This window comes from Podarcis liolepis, assembly GCF_965112155.1.
Source record: "Podarcis liolepis genome assembly, chromosome: 4".
NCBI lineage: Eukaryota > Metazoa > Chordata > Lepidosauria > Squamata > Lacertidae > Podarcis > Podarcis liolepis.
Window position 1 is genome coordinate 26,690,685 of NC_139558.1, and position 27,337 is coordinate 26,718,021.

The 27,337-nt window shown below is 44.4% G+C and overlaps 1 protein-coding gene across 3 annotated transcripts in view; it reads right to left on the reverse strand.

The window, feature by feature from the left end:
* Positions 1-24,870, reverse strand: part of EFNB2 (ephrin B2) — a 57,434-nt gene extending 32,564 nt beyond the window's left edge. The window contains exon 1 of one of the 3 annotated variants that reach the window (XM_083501342.1): positions 23,899-24,870. In XM_083501342.1, the coding sequence (XP_083357468.1) occupies positions 23,899-24,026 (128 nt within the window). In that variant the 5' untranslated portion in view covers positions 24,027-24,870. Of the gene's footprint in view, positions 1-22,975; positions 23,212-23,898 lie in introns of those variants that run through there. The other 2 variants (XM_083501341.1, XM_083501343.1) reach the window with 2 other exon arrangements.
* Between the last annotated feature and the right edge of the window lie 2,467 nt (positions 24,871-27,337).

Consider the following 27,337-nt stretch of genomic DNA (forward strand, 5'->3'; position numbering starts at 1 on the left):
TCTCTTGCTTTTCAGGTAGCCTTGAGCTGTTTTGGAAAGGCAGAGTGTAAGCGTTTTACAATAAGCCATCAGTAAATATTTTAAATGATTTTACTGTCTTAACTGGAATGACCACAACTTCTGATTCACCTTAAAGCAAGGCTTAATTGATTTATGGACTGTGGCATTAAGTATTCTGTGACGTTTTGCATTCATGAAGCAGAGGCTGCTGGTGTACTTGTGCCACCATCTGTGTGGGACATACAGTCTTTAGAGATTTTACATATCCACAATCCAGTCAGATTCCCTGACAACACTTTGAAAAAGGTGAAGGTGGTAGTGCTTTAGCTACCGTATTTTTCGCTCTATAAGACGCACCGGACCACAAGACCCACCTAGTTTTTGGAGGAGGAAAACAAGAAAAAAAATATTCTGAATCTCAGAAGGCAGAACAGCAAGAGGGATCGCTGCGCAGTGAAAGCGGCATGTTCTGGCTTCTGGGAGAGCTGCGCAGCCTGCATTCGCTCCATAAGACACACACACATTTCCCCTTACTTTTTAGGAGGGAAAAAGTGAGAGCAAAAAATACGGTAACCTTAAAAACTTTGGTTCAAACAGAACTGTAACTAATACACAAGAGCAAAAGTCTCCCCAAACCCACACCTGGTGCCAAACCAATGATGACAAGGCCACGTCCTCTAAAGAGTTCAGCTGAAAGCTGCATAGTAAGGGCAGTTTCATTATGTCTGCAGCTGTTGGGTTATCTTGCAGAGCAAAGGTATGCGATGCAAAGCACCAAATCCAAAATGCAAAACCTAGAGCTCTAATGCAAAACCTCCAGCAGTTTCACTGTTCATTCTCACCGCAGATTTACATTCAAACAAGAACCCCGTTGAAATTGAGCAGGGTACAAACAAGCAAATGGTGCGCTGTTAATCACGTGTACATAGATGCAAGATAAGGGGAGACAGGGAACATATTACTTTTAGGGCTGGCGTACAGAACCAGATGGAGCTGATGAACAAAATTGGTTTTAATCTCCCTTTGTCTGCCTTACTTGCCCTTCTCGTGGCTCCTGCAACAGAAAATATGGAGCTGCATATGGCTGCTAGGAACCATTCCAGCAGCCAAGAGGTACAGACTGATGGCACCCTTTGCCAACGCGTAGCCAGCTTCTATACCGAAGCACTGGGGCAAGCGATTTGAACATGAAATACACAAGCTTCAGAAACAGATGTCAAGTTGTTTTCATTCCTTTTTAAAAAAAGAAAAAGGAAAAAGAAAAGCCTCCTTGTTGTTGTTTTTACTCCCCAAATGTGAGTCTGAATGGTGACATTTCGAACATAAGATGCTCGCTCATTATAAATGAAATGCAGTGATGCTTAGAATATGAAAAGAGGACAACAGGCTCCTATCCATGTGTACAAAATATATTCAGTCCATGATTCCAAATGCATTTCAAACGTGCAAAAGCTGTTCTTCAGGGGAAGAGGTACAGTGGTACCTCGAGTTATATACGCTTCAGGTTACATACGCTTCAGGTTACAGACTCCGCTAACCCAGAAATAGTACCTCGGGTTAAGAACTTTGCTTCAGGATGAGAACAGAAATTGCGCAGCAGCGGCACAGCGACAGCGGGAGGCCCCATTAGCTAAAGTGGTGCTTCAGGTTAAGAACAGTTTCAGGTTAAGAACAGACCTCCAGAACGAATTAAGTACTTAACCTGAGGTACCACTGTATTTATTTTAAGAAAATCTTTGAAAACCTGAAAAACCTGTTTGCCAGAAATTATTTAATGGAGGAATCCATTGCTTGGGAGTTACATCTGGTGGAAGAACACCAGGCACCTTGGTCACACAGATGACATAACGTATAAAATAGGAAGTCCATGTGGGATCCATTTCATATGCTATATAGTGGTACCACGGGTTAAGTACTTAATTCATTCCGGAGGTCCGTTCTTAACCTGAAACTGTTCTTAACCTGAAGCACCACTTTAGCTAATGGGGCCTCCTGCTGCTGCCACGCCGCCGGAGCACGATTTCTGTTCTCATCCTGAAGCAAAGTTCTTAACCCAAGGTACTATTTCTGGGTTAGTGGAGTCTGTAACCTGAAGCGTTTGTAACCTGAGGTACCACTGTATTACCTGTGTGTGGTAAAAGAGTGTGGGAAGGCTGTTCCTCTACCGTGTCAGGATGCCAAGTAATATACATATTATGACAAACATGAAATAGCAGGAAACAACTCATGTGTATCATTTCTACAGGAGTATGAAGACTTCCAATACACTACAGATGTTGCATCTGTACATGCCTCAACTCTTCTGTAATCTCTCTTCCCAAATGAAATTTTTTTAAAAATCCCCAACTATTTAGGTGTACTCTGCCTCTCCCAGTGTTTTCTAGTTCCCATGGTTACTGAACTTCCTTCTTTATGCATTTTTATGAAATGCTACATTGCCAAGGCAATCCCAGACAGATAGGGCTGGGCGATATCTGGTTTTCAACATTGTGATATATCACCAGCTAAACATCACGATACACTGGCATGTCACAATGTCTGAAATAAGGATGGAGGTATAGAGAGGCATTGGCTGGCTTCACGGTTTTTCCTGCATTGGGATTTTTTTTTTCCATCTCACACACACACAAACACACACACATACACACAAACACAATACCATGATTTGGACTTCAAATCTGTTTTGGATGACATATCGCCCAGCCCTAATCCCAGAGCAGGTTACATTAAAATCAATAGGAAATAAACATTAATACAAAATAAAACAGACAAAGCTAAAACTAGCCAGATTCAGCAGGCTCCCACACAGTATATACACAAAGCATCAAATCTGGTGACAGTAATAATAATGCAACAAAACAACAACACCACAAACTGGCTTATAAGTATAAAACCAAATTTACTAGAATAAACGTTTATTGCACATGTAACTTTTACATTTATCCACTCTATGTTTACAGTATCTCCAGTCTTTGTTTTGCACATGGGACCTTAGTATGTTTGTTGCTTGAACGGTTACAAGTCTATCTCTATTCTAGTTATTATTCTAGTAAATTTGGTTTTATACTTATAAGACAGTTTGTGGTGTTGTTGTTTTGTTGCATTATTGCCACACACAGTGCCTGCCCCACCCCCACCCCCACAATAAGCCAGGTGCAACCTGAATCAGCTACAAAACTACCGTCCAACCTCAATCACCAGCCTACTTTACTCTGAGAGTATTTTCACACATGGGACTAGAAGTGTGTTTTCCCTTGAGAATACAGAGCAGTATTAATACTGGCTACAAATATACACATCCTATTTCAAGATGCCTTCTTGATCCCACATTAACACAATCATGTGGGTATATAAGCAAGGCCAGCAGAGCTCGAGGATACTTTTATCATCATATGTGAAAAATATTACCATGTCACTCTCCTAGTCCTCCCACAAGAGTTCTGTGCAGCAGTACTTTGCGCTCAAGGGTCTTCAGAAGCCCATTTTGCTAGGTGGAAATTGACAACCGAACTGACACTATGCAGGGTCTTCCAACATCAAGACCCTGAAATGAACTGGGCCTAATAGTTTACATCCAAGAGGTTACAACTGATAGAGAGTGTTTAGTAAACCGCCTCTTGTTTACTTGCTAAATGTAAGAAAGGAAAAGCATTTCTTTAAATGCACATTGCTGGACCATGTATTTATTGTAAAAACATGAGGAGAGACTAAAGCTTCATGCAATACTTTTAACACATGAATTTGAGCCTAGAGACTGGCAGCAATGCAGCAAGCTTAATGATCTTCCCACTGGAACACTATCATTTGCTGAGAGCTTTTCCCAAATGAAAAACTATATACAGAATCTTCTCCCGCCTGCACTACTCTCATATAGCCAAGACTGTTTTACGTTGGGTATCTAAGATTTAAAAGAATGTGAATTGGGAGGTATGTAGTTCACGCATCGTTTACTGGGGGGGAGCAGGGACAGCCTGTTTTAGCTGAAAATGATGAGTTATAAATGGTACTTTTACAAATGACCTCCTTACATAGTAACACCACAACTATTTTCATTTTATTATTTATTATTTTTGCAATATTGTGCTAAGCAATTACTGGAATGCTGTAAGTACTTGTCGCACTAGAGAGCTTTGTTCCATTTGCTAAATCAATTTCAGCTCCCACAAAGAACCAGCTAATGTGCAGCAGTGTCTTTTTTTATTTTTTGGTCTACTAAATGAAAAAAAATTCTTTATGGATATGATGAATATTCTATTTTAGAATTGCATTATCACCCTGGTAACTTTTTTTTAAAAGCCATATGAATCTTGTCAACTGCAGTGGACTCATGCCACCATCAGAAAACCACCAATCAACACAGCAGGAAGCTGCATTCCCCAGAATTCACTGCTGAACATCACACTATAATATTGTATTTGCCTGCTCTGCAGGTGGGGATAGGGAATCATACCTACATATGCATACAGTATACTTTTTTTGCCCTTACGTGCACAGATACAGTGGTGCCCCGCAAGACGGAAAACTCGCTAGACGAAAGGGTTTTCCGTTTTTTGAGCTGCTTCGCAAGACGAATTTTCCTATGGGCTTGCTTCGCAAGACGAAAAACGAAAACGTCTTGCAAGTTTGTTTCCTTTTTCTTAACACCGTTAATACAGTTGCGACTTGACTTCATGGTAGCCTTTTTTGAGGTTTTTGAAGACTTTGGTGATTTTTGAAGCTTTTCCAAAACTTCTTTTAAACTTTTAAAACTTTTTTGGGGGGGTTGGATTTTGGGTTGGGGTGTTTGGAATTCAAGGACTTGGTGTTGGGGAGGGGTTTGCAAGAATCTGGAAGCTTGTGTGTGTGTTTTTCTGCATTTTTATGATTTTTTGTGACCATTGGGCCACTCTGCTGTTTTTTTAAAAAAAATCTGGATTTGAATTTCTGTGTGGTGGGTGGCTGGGGGAACAGTTGAGGAGGGGGTTCTTCAGCAAGAAGCAAAGAGTGGAAGAGGAACCTTCTTCGAGTTGTCCCCCAGAGTCTTAGAAAATGTACTGTACACTTTGTTGATTTTTAAATGTTTTTCTGTCATGTTTAGAAACTTAATTTATTGTTCCTTCAATTTTTGAAATGCTCTTTACAGTATGTGTGACTTTAAAGAGCAGTTAATAAACTCTTGTTGTACCAAATTTGGCTTTGTTTGGACTTTTTTTGACCATAGGAACACATTAATTGAATTTCAATGCATTCCTATGGGATTTCGTGCTTCGCAAGATGAAAAATTCGCTAGACGAAAAAACTCACGGAACGAATTAATTTTGTCTTGCAAGGCACCACTGTACGTATACATATACATTCATAGTACAGTGGTACCTCGGGTTAAGTACTTAATTCGTTCTGGAGGTTTGTTCTTAACCTGAAACTGTTCTTAACCTGAAGCACCACTTTAACTAATGGGACCTCCCGCTGCCACCACGCCGCCGGAGCACGATTTCTGTTCTCATCCTGAAGCAAAGTTCTTAACCTGAGGTACTATTTCTGGGTTAGCAGAGTCTGTAACCTGAAGCGTATGTAACCTGAAGCGTATGTAACCCGAGGTACCACTGTACACCTTTAGTAAAATCATGGGCATGTCCTTATAGAGATGAATTGGCCCCATAGAATGAGCAGATGGAAAAAGTAATTGGTAAATGGAGGGCAATTAGATGCTCATTCCTACCACTTCTTGATGAATCATGCATGCACCTCTGGCCAAGAGCCCAACACTTGACTCCTTGACCCCACTCCACATTTTACTTCTCCACATCTCATGTCAGCCCCAACTCTCAACGTTCTCCCCCTCTTTTGTGTGTGGGGGGGGGGAGGACATAGTTTCCATAGGAATACAGTGCTGGAAGTACAGCACACATAAGAGAAACTGTTAACTGAAGCTCTTTGCAAAAGCACTTTGTCAGACATGTGTATGTACGGAAGAGTTCTGGCCGTTTGCAAAAAGAGGGGGGGAAATAAAAGGGCAAAGCAACTTCAGACAGGAGCTGAAGTACCATTCCCCGCCACTGCATTTATTGTTAAAACTGGTAAGTCTTTTGCAAACACACATCCACTACACTTAAAAACCACTAAATGCAGAAAAGTGTCCCTAAAATAACTAACCAATGAATAACTGAGATAACAAATTGAGAGTAAAATGAGTATCTGCAATAAAAAAAGCAGATCCCCACTCTTCAAAAAGATAGCATTTTCTGGATAGCACTTTACTGCCCCCTTTTGCACTTGTAACATTAGAACAGGTTTGAGCATGAATGCACTGTTCTAAATACCAGCAAGATAACAAGAGGGCAGCAGTGCTGTAGGTTCACACAGCAATAGGCTGTCAAACGCTGTGTTTTGAAGCATTAGAGTAATTGCCAAAGATGCAAACCGTAAGGATGGTGAGTCAATTCATTTCAAGCAGCTACAGAGCAAGTCAGTGACTAGAGGGTTAAACAGAAATCGCCGGCCTTTGTATAGGCACATCCACACTTGGGGGTCTTTCCTGTTATTTCAGGCAAACCTACTTTCAGACATTTCCAAGGCAAAACAGTAGAAGCTGGTTTGTTATAGTTACAGAAAGAAAGGCATAGCAAAGAGGCAATGTGCTGGGAGGCCACAAGGCTGCATTTGCAGAGTCTGAAGGGTAGAGTATGCTATTTCTCTCTCTCCCCCCCCCCCCGCCAGATCTTTATATAGTGGCAAACAAACAAAAAAATATTTTAATGCAAGTGCACAATGAATGAGAAACCCAAATTCTGAAAGCCTACAGAACCAAACCAGTTCAACAGCTCTGAAGTGTTACTTCACTGTCAGGTCTGTATGTGTGGCCATGCCTCTGTAAACCTCCTTTTTTTGACGACAAGACACTGAATCTACCGCCTAGCGGCTAGCGGAAAACTACTAATTCATACTGACAATGGGAAAGAAGGCACTCCCTCCGTAAGTAACCTCTGATTCCATTTGACAAAAGCCATGTGTGCCTTTATATTTAAACTTTAATCCATTTCCTTCTGTCATCCTAAAATTACTAAACAAGTCACAATAATATTAAATTTCACTGCCTACAGCACTGTGCAACCGAACCTGCACTGCAATGAAAGCAGACTCCCTTTCGATATAAAGACTGACATTCTGTTTTGTAGCCACAACATACAGGAAGAGCTTGATGCTGCATGTGTTCGCATGCACACTATTCAAAATATACTGCACAGATCGTTTTATGGCTTAATAAATGTCTAAATGTCTGTCTAAATAATGGCAGCAAATTTGCCAAAACAGTACCTAAAATAAAATAAAAATACTCTGCACCGTAACTTGCTGCAAAGATATATATATATCTTGACTCAAGATAATTCTTGTGGGAGCTCTGCAATCTGGGAAGCAGGAAACGCCCTTTCCTTGCAAAGATGTAAAGATTTAAGTGTGTAAGAAGAGAGAGTGGAGAGTAAGCCTAGCAAGCACCTCTTTTCAAAAGTTCTGAATCTCAGCTCTTTCCAAGCTTGCAGAGAGACCAGCTGGTATCTGCCAGAGTGCACTTTTTAAAGGGCACCATAAATCACAAGCCCAAGCTGGTAGAGATAATGCAACAAGACTGTGGCAGTCTAGCAGAAGCTCAGCGTCCCTGATTCAGAAATCCCCTTTTCAAGACGTAAGAGTGTAAGGAGGCAACCCTTAAAAGTTTTGAGACTCCTTCCTCTTAATTACAATTTGTCAGCACCTGTGCAGTCTTGTTCTGAGTCACACAGCAAGAACAAAAGAGGGTGGGGACTCCAGTGTCCTTTGGCTGGAATGTTCAAGCACTGACTATGTGTCAGAAGAGATACTGGTTTTGCTGTTCCTTGAGAGAAAGAGAGCATGTGGTTTTTGCCTAGTTGAAGAAACCACAAGCTTCCTTAAGCACACTTGTTTTCAAGCTGGGATGTGTAGCACCAGTCATTTCTAACAATGGCAGTGTCAGCAGTTGTGGCCAATTCACACCAAAACTTACTTTCCCCTGCCCCTATGCAAACTGATTATTGCAGTCGCCTCGTAATACCACACTTGTGAATACTAGGCCCAAAAGATACACACAGTCACAAGCCTCAAAAAAATTAAAATTGCAGGGTTCAGCCAGTACAGAAATCAAGCTTCTTTTTACCTGAAGAAGGGTACTCATCATGCAGATCTCCTGAGGTAATTGAGAATGTGCATATATAAAGTGAATGAATCAACCTCAAATCTGTTTCACGTAAATTTTAGAATTTACATGTAGAGTTCCCAAACATCTTTGTGTCAAAGTATTCCCATTCAAACTGTTTATCCATCGTCAACTTTAAAAAAAACACACCAAAAAACACTGTAGGGAAGATTTGTTAGGAAAGAGCAAAAAAAAAACCAAAACCAAATCTAAATCCCTCATGTGCAATCTTGATCTAATCCAGTTTCCTAGTCAGGGAATTTACTACAACTTTGGCAGAAGAAATGTGAAAAGGATTGCAAGAGGGAACAAAAAGGTTGTCTGTAAAAGCGAAAATAAATAAAGAACATGGTGTTTATTATAGCCCGCGCCATCTATACAATCACGGAACACACCAGCACCACAATTCACCTTGTATCCCGTGGTGCTGTGTTAGGCACTGACACACACCTAATATACAAGCAAGCACCTCACAGTTTGGGCTGCATAGTTCGCTGGGACCCAAAATTGGTGCTTCACACACAGGAAAAACACAAACCTCCATTTGCTTTTCCGTGTGCGGCTTCCCAAGTACTTTGACAAGAAACCATTTTAAACATTTTTAGGTGTACAGTGGTACCTCGGTTTAGGAACTTAATCCATTCCGGAAGTCCATTCTTAAACCAAAACTGTTCTCAAATCGAGGCACGCTTTCCCTAATGAGACCTCCCGCCGCCGGTGCCCTTCCACTATTCGGATTCAGTTCTTAGACCAAGGTAAAGTTCTCAAACCAAGACACTGTTTCGGGTTTTGCAGAGTTTGCAAACCAAATCGTTCTTAACTGGACTGTTTTTAAACCAAAGTATCACTGTACATGTAAAACAGCAGAAGTGTAAATCTAAAAACACCAAGAACACGCCCACAGATGCACCCAGAATATATTTAACACCGTAGACTGCTAGAAGCCAAAAATGAACAACAAAAACATTTGAGGCCATCGGAGTATGTAGACTTGTCGAATATGGAATCCTTGTGATGCCCAATTATGGTGGCTCAAAAAGGACAAAGTCAGTTCATTATTGCACACAGGCCAGGGCTAATGAAAACAATGGCTTCGTGTCACAATTCCTGTGTGTGGGTGAGGGAGAACAGAATTGGGTCCACCGGAAAAACCTTCTACTGAGCCTATTTTTGACTCCTCCTGTCCTGCCAAGTGTTTATCTAGAACCATCTCTCCCAAGGGTGTGAGGCAAATTGGGCAGTGACTCAGGCACGGGAGTTGTGCATATGGACGCAGGTGTGTGGTGCTTTGCATCTGGGTGATAAAAGCCTATGGTGTGTGCCAGTGAACAGAATTTGGTCAGTAGGCCTAACCTATTCCACCCACCCATCCAGTCTCTGTGGGCTAAGTTTGAAAGGAAGGGGTCGCCCATGGGTGTAGCCAGAATCTTATGGGGGGGGCAGAACTCTTGTTAGGGGGACAGTTGATTGGTCAGTTAGTTAAGTATTTCTATTGCTTTAATTGGCTAAGCCCATGGGGTCACCCACATTTCAATCTCCTCAGATCACAATGATGTTTTCTCTATACCCAGGCCTTTGGCTGATTAACATTCTATGGCCTTTTGAATGTGTTTGTGGGAAGGGGGTTATTGTATTAGGTGTTCTCATTTTATATTTTTATACAGGTGGCAACCATTTTAAGTGGGTCCAAATGATACGCAGGCCCTTTGGGGGGCAGAATGGGACATGCTTATATTGTGTATTGTGAACCACCCAGTGATCTTCAGAGGAAGGGGTATACAGTCATACTTCAGAAGTCAAACAGAATCCGTTCTGGAAGTCCATTCAACTTCCAAAACATTCGACTTCCAAATTGGAAGCCGCGGAAGTCCCAGCAGACATTCGGCTTCCGAAAGAATATTCAAAAACCGGAACACTCACTTCCGGATTTTGATCATTTGGGAGCCGAGATAGAACTGTATACAGATTTAATAAATAATGATGATGGCACCAGGTGCATAGCTGTCAACGTTTCCCATTTTTTAAGGGAAATTCCCTTATTCCAAATAGGATTCCTCACAAGAAAAGGGAAAAGTTGACAGCTATGACCAGGTGACATGTTTTTGCCCATGCAGTTGACACGTGTCAACAATCAGGCGACTGTCGCTGCTTGCAATGAGCTGCTCATGGTGTGAACTCAATGGAACTAACGTCCAGGTAGATGGTGCATAGGACTGTGCTGCTAAAACAAAAACAAAAACCCTTCTCTCACACAGCTTGGCTGCCTTGCCAGCCAACATGATTTTCCCTGCTCAGCTCACTAATAAAATCTAGAATTACCTTGAGAAAAGAAAAAGAGGGGGGGTGGAGATAAAGGTTAAGCTCTGTAGAATGACTAAACCAGACTGCTCCTGAAATAAAACTGAAAATTAATTAAATGTGAAGAAAACAACTGGAGTGTGGACAGAAGACGCAAAAGGACGGCAGAGCCCCTTGCAGGAGTCAAGGTGATGCTAATGCCAAATGGCAATTTTGCCCACTGAGGCATACAAATCAACCGCTGCTTGGGCACCAGTTAAACAGATGGTAAGCACCAGCCGAAGTAGACCTGTAGTGAAGATACCTCACTCAATGAGAGCCAACTGTACAGCAATGTGCGGATTTAACTACAGGACTGCCCAGACTCCTTGAACCCCACTTGCCAAAGCAGGTAAGCTTTAATGAAGGTTTTGATGTTCAGGAGTGAACTGTGCTAGCTTGTTGCAAAACGAAGTCGATTTGTTTGCTTCCCCTTTTCCATGCCAAATGTGTGTTCAGGGCGAGGCCCAATAGCTCCTGCAGCAGCACATCGCAGCTGGTGACATTATGCTGGCATTGCGAGCTGGCGCTCTGCAGAACGACTACCCTGCTAGAGCAGCAAGAATTCCAACTGGCAAAATGGCATGGCACCCCGTGGCGCATGGCTGGGTAATCGAGAAAGGGACACAACTCATTCTAGGGTTCACAAACTCAGTCGCTTCCAATGCCATGAAGGATCCACACACAAAAAACAACCCTTCTCTCAAGAGTTGTCTGTGAAATGGAAGTAACTTGAAACCAAAGGACATTTCACTATGTTGGAATTTACAGGAGCAAGAGGAGACCTTTCTCCTGCCTCTGAGACCTCTGGTAAGAATAGTGGGCTTGTGGTGAAAAGAATCACTTTGCACAATAGGAAATGGGGAAGGGGCTCTTGGTGGTTTCTGCCTTCGCCCCAGCATGGTTAAGACTCATCAAAGGTAGCATGCGCAAAACATTTTGGTCCACATGGAATTATGCACCAAAGGAAACGTCCATGCCCAAGTACATATTCACTGCATCTGTGCACATCCATTGCCTCAATAAGTATTCTCCCACACACACACCCCAATGCATTCCCCCATACCAGGGCTAGGGGAACTTTTGGCCCACCAAGTCTCTCCATTTGGCCCATTATGCCATTTTGCTAAGTCACTCCTACCTAACTTCAGCGGTGGACCTACATTTTGGGGGCCCTGAATTGTTACGGGGGCCCCTTCGCAATCAGCATCAAGGTCTAGGTAATCACGGTTCAGTGGGGTTGTTCCACAACAGATCACCACATTTTTAAAAATGTAACTACTACATCTCCAATTTTGATTAAACTTGCTCTACTGAATTATCTCATATAACATGAAGCACGTTTGCAAAAATACTCTTTTTTCTGGTTTTTCTAGCAAGCTGCGCACCTATAGTTTCATCCTCTGAGAGCTTCCTTGCAACGTCATTTTCTAGAGACAATGTGCATAAAGAATTTAAGCACTCTTCAGCAGAACAGCCAACTTAACCATGACACTCTACCACACTCTCAAACTTTGGGATTGTTGAAATATATACATAAAAAATTTAATCAATATGAGTTGTGCTTTGAGAGAGGCTTCTGACGAAGCCTTCAGAAGTTTCTCTCAAAGTGCAACCTTGCCCTGCGCTTTGAACAAGCTTATGAGGACCCCCGTGGGCAAAAACTGGTGCCTGATGTTATTGCAATGTTGGGTGATTTGATGGGTGGGCAGCTCCTCCCACTTGTCAAACTTGGCCCATGAAGGGGTGGGAAGACAACAGTCTGGCCTGCCTGGCTAAGAAATATTCCTGCCCTCCAGCCCTGTGCCAAATTTAGATGGGAAGCACCGCAGGTAGGGAACTGACTTTTCTTGCTTATGTTGCAACATTTCACAATGCTGTTTATTTTAGTTATACACAGGCTGCCCAGTAACATCAGTTCTCAATTCAAGCTGCCTCAAGCAGTGGCGAAAGGGAGTAAAGATGTTTTAAATATATAAATCTTTTAAATATACAGTATAGGCATGCCTTGCAAAATTTGATTTGAGTCCTGTGGGCAACACCCCCTCTGGTGAATTCTCTCCCTGTATACCTCTAGATCGGACACGGGTGGCGCTGTGGGTTAAACCACAGAGCCTAGGACTTGCCGATCAGAAGGTCAGCGGTTCGAATCCCCGCGATGGGGTGAGCTCCAGTTGCTTGGTCCCTGCTCCTGCCAACCTAGCAGTTCGAAAGCACATCAAAGTGCAAGTAGATAAATAGGTACCACTCCTGCAGGAAGGTAAACGGTGTTTCCATGCGGTGCTCTGGTTCGCCAGGAGCGGCTTAGTCCTGCTAGCTACATGACCCAGAAGCTGTATGCTGGCTCCCTCGGCCAATAAACCGAGATGAGCGTCGCAACCCCAGAGTCGGCCATGACTGGACCTAATGGTCAGGGGTCCCTTTACCTTTATACCTCCAGATCACCCCAACAACAACAACAGAAAGAAAAATAGAAACTGCATGTACACATGCTTTACTTTCCCATGAGATCTGGGTTAAAGCTTGATCTGGTATGATGAAAATGTACCTAGAAAGAGGTGGAAGAGAACTTCACTCTTCCAACTTCCACCTTTAACTGTACACTTTTCATTAGTGGAGGGGGTGCTAAGACACTATGCAGGTGCCAGTTGAAGGCCTCATGGGCATCATGTTGGCTAACCCCATCAATAATGTGATATATAAATAAGAATACGTACATCCCAATTTGTTATTGGATTACTGTAGACAACTACCAGGATAGACTTAAGTCTTATTTTGAGGCATTGGATTTTGCTGAATACAAAACGTTCTGGACACATCTGGCTGTTCCGCTCCCACAATTGGCAGGAGTTTCTATATCCGGAATAGAATGGTGTGTTCCGAAGGATCTCTAATTCTAAAAGGGCACACACAAGCTTTTAATAGAAGTCAAGCTGGATGTTATCCGTAACTTTCCCCCACAGCTTCAGAAGAAGGGTCATCAGTCCGATGCGATTTATTAACCAAGGATTAATAATGCAGCACAAACCTGACACTGATAGCTGGAAGATCCTAGAGGATGTGACCCTGGGGTTTATTCTTGTCTATTCCTTTTAATAGCTCTGCAGTTTCGCAAGTGTTGTATAAACTCTTTGGGCACAATGAGGAGAAATAAACCCATCAGCCTTTATATAGTTCATTCTGGGCAAGAAGCAGCTATGTGAAGGCAACTTTTTCAAACCTTAAAATATGGCATTTTGCTGCTTCCAGGTTAAAGCCAAGTTACAGGGAACCAGGCAGAGGGCCTTCTTGGTAGTGGCACCCACCCGTGAAATGCCCTCCCACCAGATATCAAAGAGAAAAACTACCAGACTTTTAGAAGACATCTGAAGGCAGGCCTGTTTAGGGACCCTTTTAATGTTTGATGCACTGCTGTATTTTAATATTTTGTTGGAAACCTCCCAGATGGGCGGGGTATAACTAAAATAAAATAATAATAATAATAATAATAATAATAATAATAATAATAATAATAATATAAACATTAAGTAGTCTGCTACGTGTATGTTTTGTTTACACGTTACTCTGTAAAGGTCCACCAAAATGAGGCAACCACGCAGGCACACTTGACTAGGAATAAAAACAAACTTTCACTGCTCCACTCACCCTGCTACCTTCTAACTGTTACCACTAGATACAGGTCAAAGATGTCCAGGTGTTGTGTTGCACTTTTACAGAAAGCAAGCAAAGGGAGAATCTGCAGCAATGTTCGCAATGTTCCCTCTGCTGTAATCTTAGTGTAGACACGCTATACAGGACATGGATACTGCACCATTTATCAAATCCACTCAAGTTCTTTTTTTTTTTTTTAGTTAAACTGGCTACTTTGTACTACATATCAGCTATGTTATAACTCCTGTGAAGTAAATTGCAACAGCTGCAAATCAGCAGGAAACTGAATTTCAACTCCTTAAATACTGTAAACTTTTTAGGAGCTGATCCAGCTTTTCTTTTCTTTTTGGCTTTTAACCCAACTCCTAATGTATTTCCAATTATTCTAATGGGAGCTGACTTGAGGACTTAATTACGCATGTCTTTTGAAAGATGATGTAACAATGTGTTAATGATAATGTTTCTTTTAATGGATTGGATAACCCAAAGTGCTCTCAGAGATTGGACGAAAGCAACCTGTGCAATCTGGGTCTAAATATCTGATGCAGTGAAGACCCAAGGTGGATGGGCTGGAGGGTACATTTAAGCATAGCAATGCTTCATCGCATCACCCATCACATGCTGCAGACCCTTAATCTTTCAGCAGCATCATGACCAGAGTCACTTGGATCCAAGCTTCACATTAATTTCAACGCAAGTACGGAAATGCATTTATTAGACTGCTGTATGCCTCTTGGGTACTCAATAGTTCAGAGGGGTATGTACTACAGGGGGAGAAACCATATTCCAAAAGGCCTGAATTGTGGCCTTTTACACAACACACATGTGTAAACACATATTTTATAAATATTTCTATATTTGGAGTCAAACCATTCCTTCTGAAACGGACAAAACATTTGGATTGCAAAGCAAAAGGTAAATTGACTGCTACAACATACTGTCTCCAAAAACTGAGTTAGACCCAGATTTCCACTGACCTCAGAGGAATGCAATGGTAACATAATTCGGTATCATTAAAATGATGGCATGTCCAGCGTGCAGAAGTTGTTCCGTGGGCCCTTAATGTAAAACAGTCTCAATTTATGGGTTCGTTTGTTTTAAAAGAAGGGAATGGACAAACTAGTGCCACAAAAATTTGCTGCTTTTAAGAAAAAAATTAGTTACAGCAACAGATCAAGCGCTAATGGCTTCCTTTGTGTGTTGTGAATATGCTTTGCAACAGAAAGCACTATCTCCCAGCTGCAAAATTTCATGCACTGCACTTGAAGACGTGTATACAGGTAAGTACAATGTTAAGATTTGCATCCACACTTGCTTTCAAGAGGGGATGACATAAAGAAGCCTGCTTGACGGCTACTGCACAGGAAGCACTTCATAAACAATTTCCTCTTCTCCTATGCAGTATTAGATGTGCACAGTTTTATCTGTGATGTTTCTGAAATGTGACATGACAGGTAGGTTCGAAAGCTAAATGTTGGATAATGGTTAGCAAACAAATGACATTGGTTCTTGCATTATTTCTTTAATCACTTTAACCCTTGTTCCAACAGAAAGGGTAAGGCCAGAGTAATTCAGCTGCTTCTTTTGTGATTTGCCTTCCATAAATATGCACCAGTCTGCATTTGAAAAGCTGAAGGAGGCCGCAAGCTTGCTGGACATTTATCATGCCCTGTTCCCTGTGAACAAGCAAATACTTTAGTTGAATAGCCCATTAGCAATCATTGTCAAATGCAGAATGCAAGGTGCTTGGATGTGACCAGCCTGTAAAGTAGAGGGCATTGCCCCTGAGCTTTGCATAGTATCTGCAGCAGAAATGGATATTTTGCTATAGATTTCTGAAGGTTAAGCTGGGACACTGGAGAACATCGCCGTGCATGAGACTTTAGACATTACACAAATACACTCAACCTTCACCAATGCATTTATTAAACCATATTAACTTTGAGCAGCATGTCAATTTTGGGTTTGGAAAAACGGTTATGGGTCAAAAGAATGTTTCAAAGAGGTTCTGCAAAAGGAAAGGAAAATGCTGCAAGTTTGGGGGGGGGGTGAAATCAGTTGGCTTTCTCTCAATATGCCAAAACTCTAAAGCGCAGTAACCCACAAAACCAACATATTACAACTAGCCAGGAAGTGCTGACATGTGGGTTTTTGCCAAACTTACTCCATGATCTACTTTACACCAATTGCCTTTTGTTTTTCTACATATAGTCTTACAATTTATTTGGCTTTTTCTATCACGCAGACAAGTGATAAAAGAAAGAGCTTCTCATCTGTAATATGGTGGCTCATTATGTAATAATAGTTGACTAGCTTTTGGCTTCTTTTTACTAACTGTGAGGGCTCTAGCAAGACAGGAGTCTTAAGTTATTTTATAAAGGGCAGTTAAAAGCAGATGTACTGAAGAATGCGTGCAGCAGCGAACCATTTCTTTTCTTACTTTTACAGCTACTACAAGCCCTAAGGATATATGGCAGTCAGCAGGGGTAAACTTCCTTTATGCTGGCCTAATTCCATTGAAATTAATGCAACAGAGTTTGATCCAACTGTTTCTAAAGTGAAGTAGGTCCACCGTGGAATTCGAGCTTCAGGCTTCAGCCCTTCAGAAATAAATGCCACCTGGATTAAGCGCTTCAAGTTTATTTGGGGTGTCTGGAAAAATGTAAAGAAGGATTTCTCCACTTCTTTTCTCTTCTCGGGGGTTGCGAAATAAGAAACTTTTTTTTAAAAAAAAATATCTCCAGAAGGATCATCTGGCCAAGGGGAAAGGACAATGTGGAATGTTTATTTTAGCTTCTCCTGTGGTGTGTGAGCTGCAAGGGCCCTGTCTGAAAGATGGCTAGAATCAAAAGCCTCCTCTCTTTTCTTTTCAGATAACCTCAACGCCACCTATCCCCTCTGCTCTCTGTTCCTTGCCAGCATGTCCCTGCCTGAATATCCCAAATAGATTAAGGAAACAAACTCCCAAGTGCAGCTAATCCTACAGAATGACCGTCGCCGCTGGGCCAGGAGTTAAAAAGGAAAAACTTCTACGCCAGAACAATTGCAGTGATCCGAAGTTTTAATCAGCCCAAATCTCGAGCAATAAAAAAGGCAGTAAATGAAATCTACCTTTACCATATTATACGCTACCAATGAGCAAGAACTGAGCAGCTTTTCTTTACTGCTTCAGCCAGCCAGGCTACAAGTAGGCCTTTCATACTTCCTAATCCCAGCCCCCAAGTTTTTTTTGCAATTCTCACATAATACCTTGCAGCCCCGAAGCAAGACCCTTAGTTTCTCCTTTCATAGACGTGTCATTTCTAACATCAAGCTAATCTATATGTTGCCATGGCACCCCCCTTTATCTGCCTTTACATCTTATGAGCTGCATGGATTTACCACATTATTTTTATCTGAAAGACAGAAAATGGTGGTTTTATTGCCATACAATCAGATTACCGCTGCTAGTTTCTCTATGCCTTTTTACCATACTTCAATCAAAGGGGATCACTTTCTTTATACCCTGCCCTTGATTTACATTACATCTGTAAAGGCCTAGTCTGGGTTGTAATCCCCTTATTAACTAGGAGCAGGGTTGATTTGCCTAAAAATAAAAGCAAATTGTGTCAGACCTTTTCACTTTGTTTTTGATTCGGAACTACAAAATGGATTACCAAAGAAATCTCCAGAGTTCACACGGCCGCTATACTACTGAATTTAAAATGAGAATTAAACAAGTTAAACAAGAGGGACCGTGTCAACGGTTTACATTTTCCATCATGGGTGAAGGGATGAATAGCGTTATGTCTTTGTCTGCACCAGCTTTGCAGAGAAACAATGGAGCCACAGGAATTCTCTTTCCAAGCAGTTCTTATACTGTCTTGGGCTATCACACCGCCCCCCCCCCCCCCGGCAGTCTACTTTACATTTGCCAGATACAAATTGGGGGGGGGGGGGAATCTATAACTTGAAAATATGAAAACATTTTAAGTTCCAAGCACGGCATTTAAAGTTATTAAGTTCCTGTGCTTTAATCAAAATGTTTAACCACTCAAGCCTTCCTAACATCATGCTAATGGCAAGTTTACATAAAGGCCATAAATGAATTGGGGGGGGGATGGAGTTCTGAACACTTATTTCCCAGAATATCATGTCTTTTGCTTGCATCAGTAAAGTTGTAAGTAGCCAAGCTTGTTTAAGACTAGATCTGTACCCATCTACCACAAAAACCCACATAATTGTAGCATCTCTAACAGACTTCCTAAAGGTGCAACATCTCACAGAGACTTATCCTGAGGTAAACTTTCTACCAATTTCCTACTCAAGAAATGTTTCCTGAGCAGAAAGTTGTTCTGTGGCCCTTAAAATAGGACAAAGGGTGGGGAGCGCCCTTTCCTATTATGACTTCACTTTCAAGTTTATATGATAGCAATTTACCTTTACTGAACTGGCAATGTGATTCTAGACATGTCTAATCAAAAGTAGGTGCACTGAGTTTAATTGGACTTACTCCCAGGTAAGAACTTTACTTTAGAAGGCATACGGATAAGAGGCTTTGAGATGACTGCTGTAATTACAGAAATTTTGATTGTGACCGATCGTGTGTTCTAACTGACCGTCGAAAAACGACAGTCCAGAAATTTTCTAAGTGTCATGCAGATGTTTAAGAGAGTCACCAAATGTAAGATGTTAACGTCCTGCAAACATTGTAAGGAACGTACAGCATTTAAAGGCTGCCATCCTATAGACATTTTACCTGGGAGTAAACCACACTGAATTGATTAAACATACCTAAATCCAGTGTAGCATAGCAACATAGTGGTTAGTGTTCTCAGAACAGCACCTGAGAGACTCATGTTAAAAGCTCAATGGTGATCCCAGACCTCTCAGCCTAACCTCAAAGGGTTGTTGTGAAGATAAGATGGTGGGTGAGAACCATGCACACTGACTTGAGCTTAGAGTGAGAATCAGAGTTGGAAGGAGCTCCTTGGAGGAAAGACACAGAATTACAAGCATAGTAAATAAAATAAGTTTTGCGCTGCCTGGGACTTTGCCTTTGAGCAGTAAGTGGCTAAATCGTGGCTTGGATTCAGAGATAGCCATGCTTACAATAGATCTTTTGAAGGCATGGCTAACTTCACGGCCATTGATTTCAGTGGGTCTACCCTACGCATGACATGTCTGGGATCCAACCCTATGTTTTAGATGAAATCTGAAAAAACAAAGTGTTTTGGTTTGATAAGTTCAGCTTGACTGGTACAAAGCACACCAGAAATAGCTGTTAAAAGGAACAGTCTTGGCTCGCTCAGCGCTGGAAGTACTAGGCCACTGCCAGGCAATTTTTTATGAGCTTTGGCAGCCTAGTTAATGCAAAAAAATACCTGAAAGGTTTTGGGGTATGCTACTTGCCTGCCCTATCAAAGAAGAGGCGTGCAAGTGTTCCATTTTCAGATTTGCTAGCTCAGAAGGAAGTGCCCAACCATTTGATACATAATCCAGTGTGCGAGCCAGCTCCAAGCATCTTCATATATAATATATTGCGTTTCTCCAATGTAACTCTATAATGGTTAGGATTAAGAAGCAAAGCTCCAGGATTCCCAAATAAATCCTTGTCAAGTAGGAGTGCTTCCAAACGCGCTGCAAGATAGCATTTCAGCAAGCTCTTTATGCTCCAGTAGGCCGAGTTTTCTTGTGAAGCAAGACTGTCCATTACTTACAGTTTATCATCCTGACAAAATGCAAGGAATGGGGATGTGGCAGCACTAACAATTCACTCTATCCTTGGCACTTTGTCCCCTCCCCGCCCCCCACTTCTCTATATTAAAACCGACAAGATTAACCCAAACACAAATTGCAGAGCACAGTTCAAGGGGCTATTCAGTCGGCAGTGAATGTGCATTTGTTTGCCTACAAAAAAAAAAATAAGAATTTCACAAACAAACAATGAGAAGCAGGCTGGTTTTTGCCACTGAAAAGATGGCTTAAATTGGGCCATCAATTGTAGGCTGTTTTATCAGTCCTTGACAGGTTAGTGTTTACTCAGGCTAACTGTGGCGGATTTTTACGTGTAATAGGTTATCAGAGATATTATTTAGCTATTTGTTTGCCTTCCCTTGGTCAAATTACATCTTGCTAAGGGAAATAGTTGCGGAATAGGTTGGCGGATAGAGAAAAATGATTAGCTGACAGAACTACTCCATTTAAGGGGTAAGGCAACATCAATTTAGCCAATGTTATTGATAAGGAAAGCTCCATCTACTTCAAACTAAAAGGTACAGAATAAACTGCAGTTTGTGGTTTGTACTATTAAGTTGGGCAGTTGTGGTCATGTTAGCTCCACTGAGGAAATGAGAGTGGAAGAAGGGAAATATCCTATGTTGAGAAGTGTCCCTGTAGTGAACTAAAAGTCTATTTTGCTATGCTTTCCTAGAACCTGGGTTTCTCATTGTCTGAAGCCTTACAACATCAAAAGTGGCATCCAAGCAAAATATTCCTTTCCTCCTACCTATATGCTCACACCTTTTAGGCAAAGCAATATAGGCAATATATCCTTCACTCACAAAAACATGGAATATTTAAATGAAGGAGCTATTAGGTTACAGCAGAATACAATTGAAAAGACAATCTGGGTGTCTTCTTGTCATCCCTTCCCTACCACCTGCTAAAAATTCTGGTCACTAAAGCAACTCACAGAGCAATCACAGTTTAGGAGGCCATGAAGGATTTTGGATTACTTTCTTCTACAGTCTTATCACATATCCACTATGAGCCTGGCTAAAATTCTTTCTTTTATTGCTTCCCTGTATAACAGATATATGAATCGTAAACGGTTCGTATTTAACTTCATTAAATGAATTAAACACTTAATTCTGGGGCAGTTATCTTTGGAATTGGTCTTAACATTCTCCTGAGAAGTTACTGAGGTGGGAGGGAAGCTCTTCAGAAGACAACTGCATTTTATTTCCATTTTCATAAGGAAACATTAGCTATTCTTCTTCAGGCAGACAACAGTGATGAATTCGAAACTGAAATACGCTCTCTGAAAAGTGAAGATCCTGCCACCACTTACAGCAATACGAATAATGTACATTTGAAAATTTTCCTTAAGTGCAGGCCTCCGCAAGGCCTATAAAAATCACAGGCCACAGCCATTTTTAAAGAGAGAGAGAGAGAGCGAAGAGAGCACAAACCTCAGGTCACTTTTAGCATGCTTCTGCCAGTGCGCTGAGTAAGACTAATCTATTTGGGTAAACAAAATTTAAAATCACATCAGCGGACAAACAAGTACTACATTTTAAGTTGGGAATAAAAGCACAAGTAATTCAACTGTAGTCTTGATAAACGTTCGGCCTTTTATGAGTTTACGCAACAAGGGGAAGATGTTAGAATTACTGCTTTGAGGGCAAGGCCACGCACTGTAAATAGCGACTCAGGCCATTTGAGACTGAAAAGGAAAGCTTTCTGTAAAAAGGGGGGTGCGCCCTGAAGGCAGGTTAGGCCTGGAAGCAGCCAGAAGAATAATGACCACAGCGCAGCAGAATACCGATATATATTGGAAGAGTGACCTCTGTAGGAATAAAGCGATCACTAGACTGCAGCAGCAGGCGGGAGAATATGCCATTCTCCTCTAAGGCTAAACTTAATGCTATCAGCTATGTGGGTTTTCCCACTCCCAACAAATACACACACACACACACACACAATAATTTCAATAAATGCATCTTCCCCTTAAGAACAGGCACCTTCCTTGATTAAACACAAATGTCCTATCTGACATTTTCCAGGTTTGAGAGAGAACTGGAACAACAAGCTCAAATCCATAGTGTCAACTGCAAGTAAGGACCGTTTTCTGCACACAGAGACAGAGAGAGAGGGAGAGAGAGAGAAGCAATTTCTTTGTATGTCTGCCTAGGGAAGGGAAGAAAGCATCGCTGGGCTGAGATCCCGCTAAAGATGGACCAAGACTCCTGCATTATAATGAAAACAAATGGCCCCTCTTTGCTTTTCCACATTAAAAAAAAAGCCCTGCATGTTATCAAGGTCCAGAAGCCTGCTCATAAATCTTCCTTTCCTTGGAAAAGGACAGGAAGAGAAATCTAAAAGGGAGCAGAAGAAAAATGGAGTCAGAATGTGATTTACCGAATAAACTCCTTTGGCTTTCTAGGTCTAAATCCAAACTTGCGTCCTTTCACACGGAGCCTGCAAGCAACACACACAGCGCCCAACCGAAGAGCTATTTCGCACTTGTGAACCGGACCATTTCCTCAATGCGTTGCTCATTTAAAGGTATTTTAACAGCCGTTTGACCGTGTTTTATAGGAGAGCCTGTCCTCTGTTCACATCCAGCAAGCTCGCTCAGGTTTTATAGGCATGTTGTGCTCTGCTCATTTTGAATAAACTACTTCCTAAGACATCATTAAACAAGGCACCGTTATCACGTCTTCTCGAAAATTAATTCTCACTTGTACCTCTCTCTCTCTCTCTCTCTCTCTCTCTCACACTAACGAAGAAACCTGACCCTAAAGAGGCTTCTCAAAGTTTGAATAGCCAGTTTTATCTACAGTAAAACATCTTCCAAGCAAGAGAAATCTCTCTTCCCAGAAGCCTCACTTTATTCCAAGTATACCTAAAGTTCACTATTTGCCGTCCACTGCTGCATGCATTTCATGGATTCACATGCTCCTGAAATACAAACAGGCCATGCCTTCTCCTAGTCTTTTTACCCAGAGGTTTTGATAGGTGGCCCATAGAGATACGATCTTAAATCCACTGGAATAAAGGTGGAAACTCCTCTCAAACTCCCACCTTTTGCCTTACTGCATCAATGGTTTTCTGGAGAAACGATCTCAATCCACTCCAACAGTTATGCGTACAGACATGCTCTGACCCTGCTGGGGCCACCTCCATAATCTTTGTTCTGCATGGTTTAGTAATGGAAGGCCAGAAGTGAAAAAGCTGGGTTCATCATGACTCATCAGCCCTGTTCCCAAGGATCTAAGAGACTTCACTTCACCTAATGGTCAAGCTAACTGGGAGTTTATGTAGCAGTGGAGAGGGAACAGCTGGTGTATTCTGGCACCCTTCCCTACTTTCTCATGCTGGCTCCTCACTCCACACCGCTGCAGCGCTGCCCTCAAGTAGACCCATTGTCAAAACTGTCTAAACTTCTGCCAGCTTCCTGGGCGCCACACAACCGGGTCCAAGAGGGTTGTTTTCTGGTTAGCTTTCCTTCCCGCAAAACCAGCGGCAGAATAAACACACAAGTGTCTTCCGCTGCGCTCCATTCATTCGCACGAAAAACCCGAGCGTAGGACCCAGAGGGCAGGCTCAGGCTCCAACCTTCGCTTGTGGATCGGGGGAATCCGGTGCGTTTAGGATCGGTGATGTGCGCGCGCGCACGTAGCAAAAAGAGCTGAACCTTCCTCCTTTACGCACGCACGGGTACCAGGGAGAGAGCGCCTCGCCACCCGCTAACCAAGGCCTAGAGCTCCGCACTGTGCGCCCTGTAGAAGATGCAGGATCGGGTCACCTAGAAGGGCCAAGACTTTTCCTCCATTTGCTCCGAGAGCAGAACCGATCCCCAAGCGCACCGCAGACCAGATCCTGCGGCCTGGCGAAAGGGCCTTGGGCGCGCGAGGGATGCCAGACGTGCCCACCCACCTGCCTGTCCTTGCGCACCGCCCCCCCCCCCGTCCCCAAACCCCGGTCCGGGGAGAGATCCGGGCTCCCCGCGCACTTACTTGGAGTTGGAGGAGTTCCAGTAGATGGGCTCGAGCACCAGCGAGCTGGCCAGCACCGTCCGGCACAAAAGCACCCAGATCCCCCAGCAGCACCTCCCGAACGGGGATCCCCCCCGGCGCGCTACCATGGTCGGGGGCGCTGCCGCCGCCGCCGGGTCCTGTCCCAAAGGCTCGCCAACTCCGCGGAGGAAGACGACGACGAGGAGGACGACGACGACGACGACCAGGCAAGGGAAGGCGGCGTCCACAATTCCTCCGCCAAGAAGAAGGGGCCACAACCACCAGCAGATCCCGGGCAGGGAAGGAGCTCGCCCTGCCGGCTCAGTGCGTCGGGCGCCCGGGCGCCGGCATGGAGGAGGAGGAGCCGCAATCCCCAACTGGAAGCGCCCGCCAAGGAGAGAGACGCCCGCCGCCGCCGCCGCCGCCCCAAGGACCGGAGCGAAGGCCGGCAAGAGCAAGGGAGAAAAGCGGCGGAACGCCCAAGTCCCCCGTCGGCGCGTCCTTGGCCACCTCTATAAATCCACCTGGAGAAGGAGACGCAGCAGGTCCCGCCCGGCGCATCCACGGGGCTTCATCCTCTCTTTGGCCCGGGATGAGGGCAAAACCAACCCGCAAAAATAGGCAGCCTTCCTCCCGGCGTCCGAGGCAAGCGAGAAGGCTCCGGCGGGCTCCCAGCGCCCGCGCCGAAGACGACCAGGCGAGGCGAAGAGCTCACGGCTGGCGAAGGCGCACCGAGGAAGGCGCGCTCTCGCTCTCCGCAGCAGCAGCCCCTTTTTTTCTCTTTGCTTTCCCGCTTCTCTTTCCTTTCCCCCCTCAACTTCCCCTCGTCCCCGCGCTGTGGTCCGCTTCCTCCTCCTCCTTCTCCCCGCGCGGCTACAAGCGCTCCTCGCCGCGGGCTGCCGGACTTCCCCGCCGCGGATTCCTCGTTGGCTCCAGAGGCGAGAGTGAGGCTCCGAGCGCCGCGTCCTCGCTCCTCTCTATAAACGCGGCCACCCCCCTTCCCCGGCAACGGCGGCGCTGGTTGGGCGACGCCGCTGTCACTTACGCCAACCTCGCGCCCAGGCTCAGGCCCCGCATTCCGAAAGGGGCGGAACCTGCGCGCGAGGGGAGGGGGAGAGGTGGCGGGAGGGAGGGAGGGAAGGGCGGCGACAGGTAATCCAGTAGCTCCAGTCAGTCACCTCATAGGGTGGGGATCGTTATAGGTCGCAAACGCTCTTTCCCAGCCGAGTATTTTTAGTTTGAAAATAAAAGCGCACTTCGATTTTTGTTCCGTTTGAATTAAAATAAAAACCTTTGTTTTGAAGGCGTTGGGGAAGCGGGGAGCGGAGGGCGGCTTCTTTGGGCTCCCAAACTTTGAGGGACGGACGGACCGGCGCTCCTCAGGCGGCTGGAGCGCAGCGCTCGCTGGGCCGAGCCGCCCCGCAATTCCACAGCGCCACGGCGCCGTATAACCCTCGCGAAAGTCCCTTGAGGACTACTGGCTTGAGAAGCTCGAAGCCTTAACTCCCCTCATGAGCCGCAGAGCGCACCACAACCCCTCACTCGCATTAGAGGAGGCCGTGACAGAAACTCCTGAGGCGAGCGGGCGACCCCGCCAAAACTCGGAGACACCTGAGCCGCTGGTTCCCAATGGAAACGAGGGGGTTCCTTTTGCTGAGGGGCGCCTCGTTCCCACTTCGGGAGGCTGCAAACGGGGCTTCCCCCTTCGGTTCTGGCTCATCCACTCGCATATCACCCCCCCCCCAAAAAAAACCCCACACGGCCCCCGGGGGTCTGAGGGCGCTCAGGAAGGGGGGCGTCTTTGGGTGGCGCGGCTTGGAAAGAGTGGAGCCCGGCTGAAAAATGGAAGCCCTCCCATCCCCACGAGAGGGAAAGCGGGGCAGCAGCCCGCGGAGAGGGAGGCCCGACCCAGCAGCGCGGCAGGTTCCCCGGCTCCGCAAACCCGGCCGCCGCCAGGTCTGCGCTGCTAAGCGGAGCCGGCCTCCCTGCACAATTCCGTGGAGCCACAGCGCCCACTAGCGGCCGCGACGGTAACCGCAGCCGATTACAGCCGCGCTCGGGCGCTTCAGCGGCGCGATCCTGAGCGCAGCTTTGCGCTGCAGTTGAATAGGGAGCCTTTCCATTCACACGCGCGCGCGCGCGCGCTTCATCTTGATTTTTTAAAAAAAATTAAAAGGGGAGCTTTGGGGATTTGTTGGTGAAATGTCCTGCTTTCGATCACCTCTGCATCCCGGGATGTTGGCCAAAACCGAGAAGCGCGCCAGGGAAAATCCCACTTTCCCATATGTTCCGGATTAGAACTTTGCGTAGCGGGGCAGTTAGCAACCCGACATTACGTGGAATGATACGAATTGCAATGGATAGAACAATCAAGCAATTTCCCTGCAATGTTTCGAAGGAGATGCGGTCTCTAATCTGGCACGATCCGATCATTTTTGGATTGCCCTCTTATAAACATTTGGAGAGACTCAGCGAGCGAGGCCACAAACTGCTCTGTCAGAATTTAGAAGCTGGAAACTTTCTCCCAAGTTTGGAACATCAAAAACCAAAGACAGTAGAAAAGTTATCTTAAATCCATGCATATTTATTTCTCCTGCCTGCCCGCCCTCCCCCCGCTTTAAAACTCATCCGTTTCTTCTCATTTGATTAAAACAACCCAAATATCTTAATATTTTGGGATGAAGAAACCCTTTTTTATTTTTAAGACAATTCTGGGTGGTGGGGAGGTGTATAAGAGTTTTGTTGGAATTTTATTTTTTTTTAAGAGTTGAAGAAAGCATGGGCTTGATTCCTTTTGGAAGAAGCCGTGGGTGAAACTCCCCTTTCCCAAAGCCGCGCGACTCTGCTTTCCCGGCACCGTTTGGTCCGAATCAGCACTCTGTCCCGAGCTTGCCTTCGCCAGTTGCACGACAGACGCGCGTCCGAGGCGCGCCGGGGTCTCTCGCCTCCCTCCCAGTCGGTTTCTCTCTCGCAAAAGTGCCAAGCGGGGCTGAGCCAACTGTGAATTCGGTGTCCTTTGTCGGGGGAGACCCGACGCCAACCAGAGAGGAGGAGGACGGGGGGGAGGAGGAGGAGGAAATCCGGATTCGCACCCAGGAGACAATCGCTGGATAGGTGACTCAGATATCCGAAGGTGAAAGGTGGGGAGGGGGACCCAAAAAGGCGTCATTTACACACCATTTGGAGGGATTCTCTGTCCAAACTTTTGCAAAGGTAAAGATACCGGTACTTTTGCACAGATAAGGTGGATCTTTCACAAGAGCCAGGAAGCCCGTCAACGGATTTTTGCAAGGACCCGAGATAAAGTTAGGTGAACTTTGGAGAGACGGGGGTTGTTTGTTTAGAAACGCGCCGGTTGAGTTGCTGTTAAAGTAAGGAAGGTGTGCATATGTGTTTTAGGACGCACACACAGGAGAAGCCGTTTCTATATACAGTATAT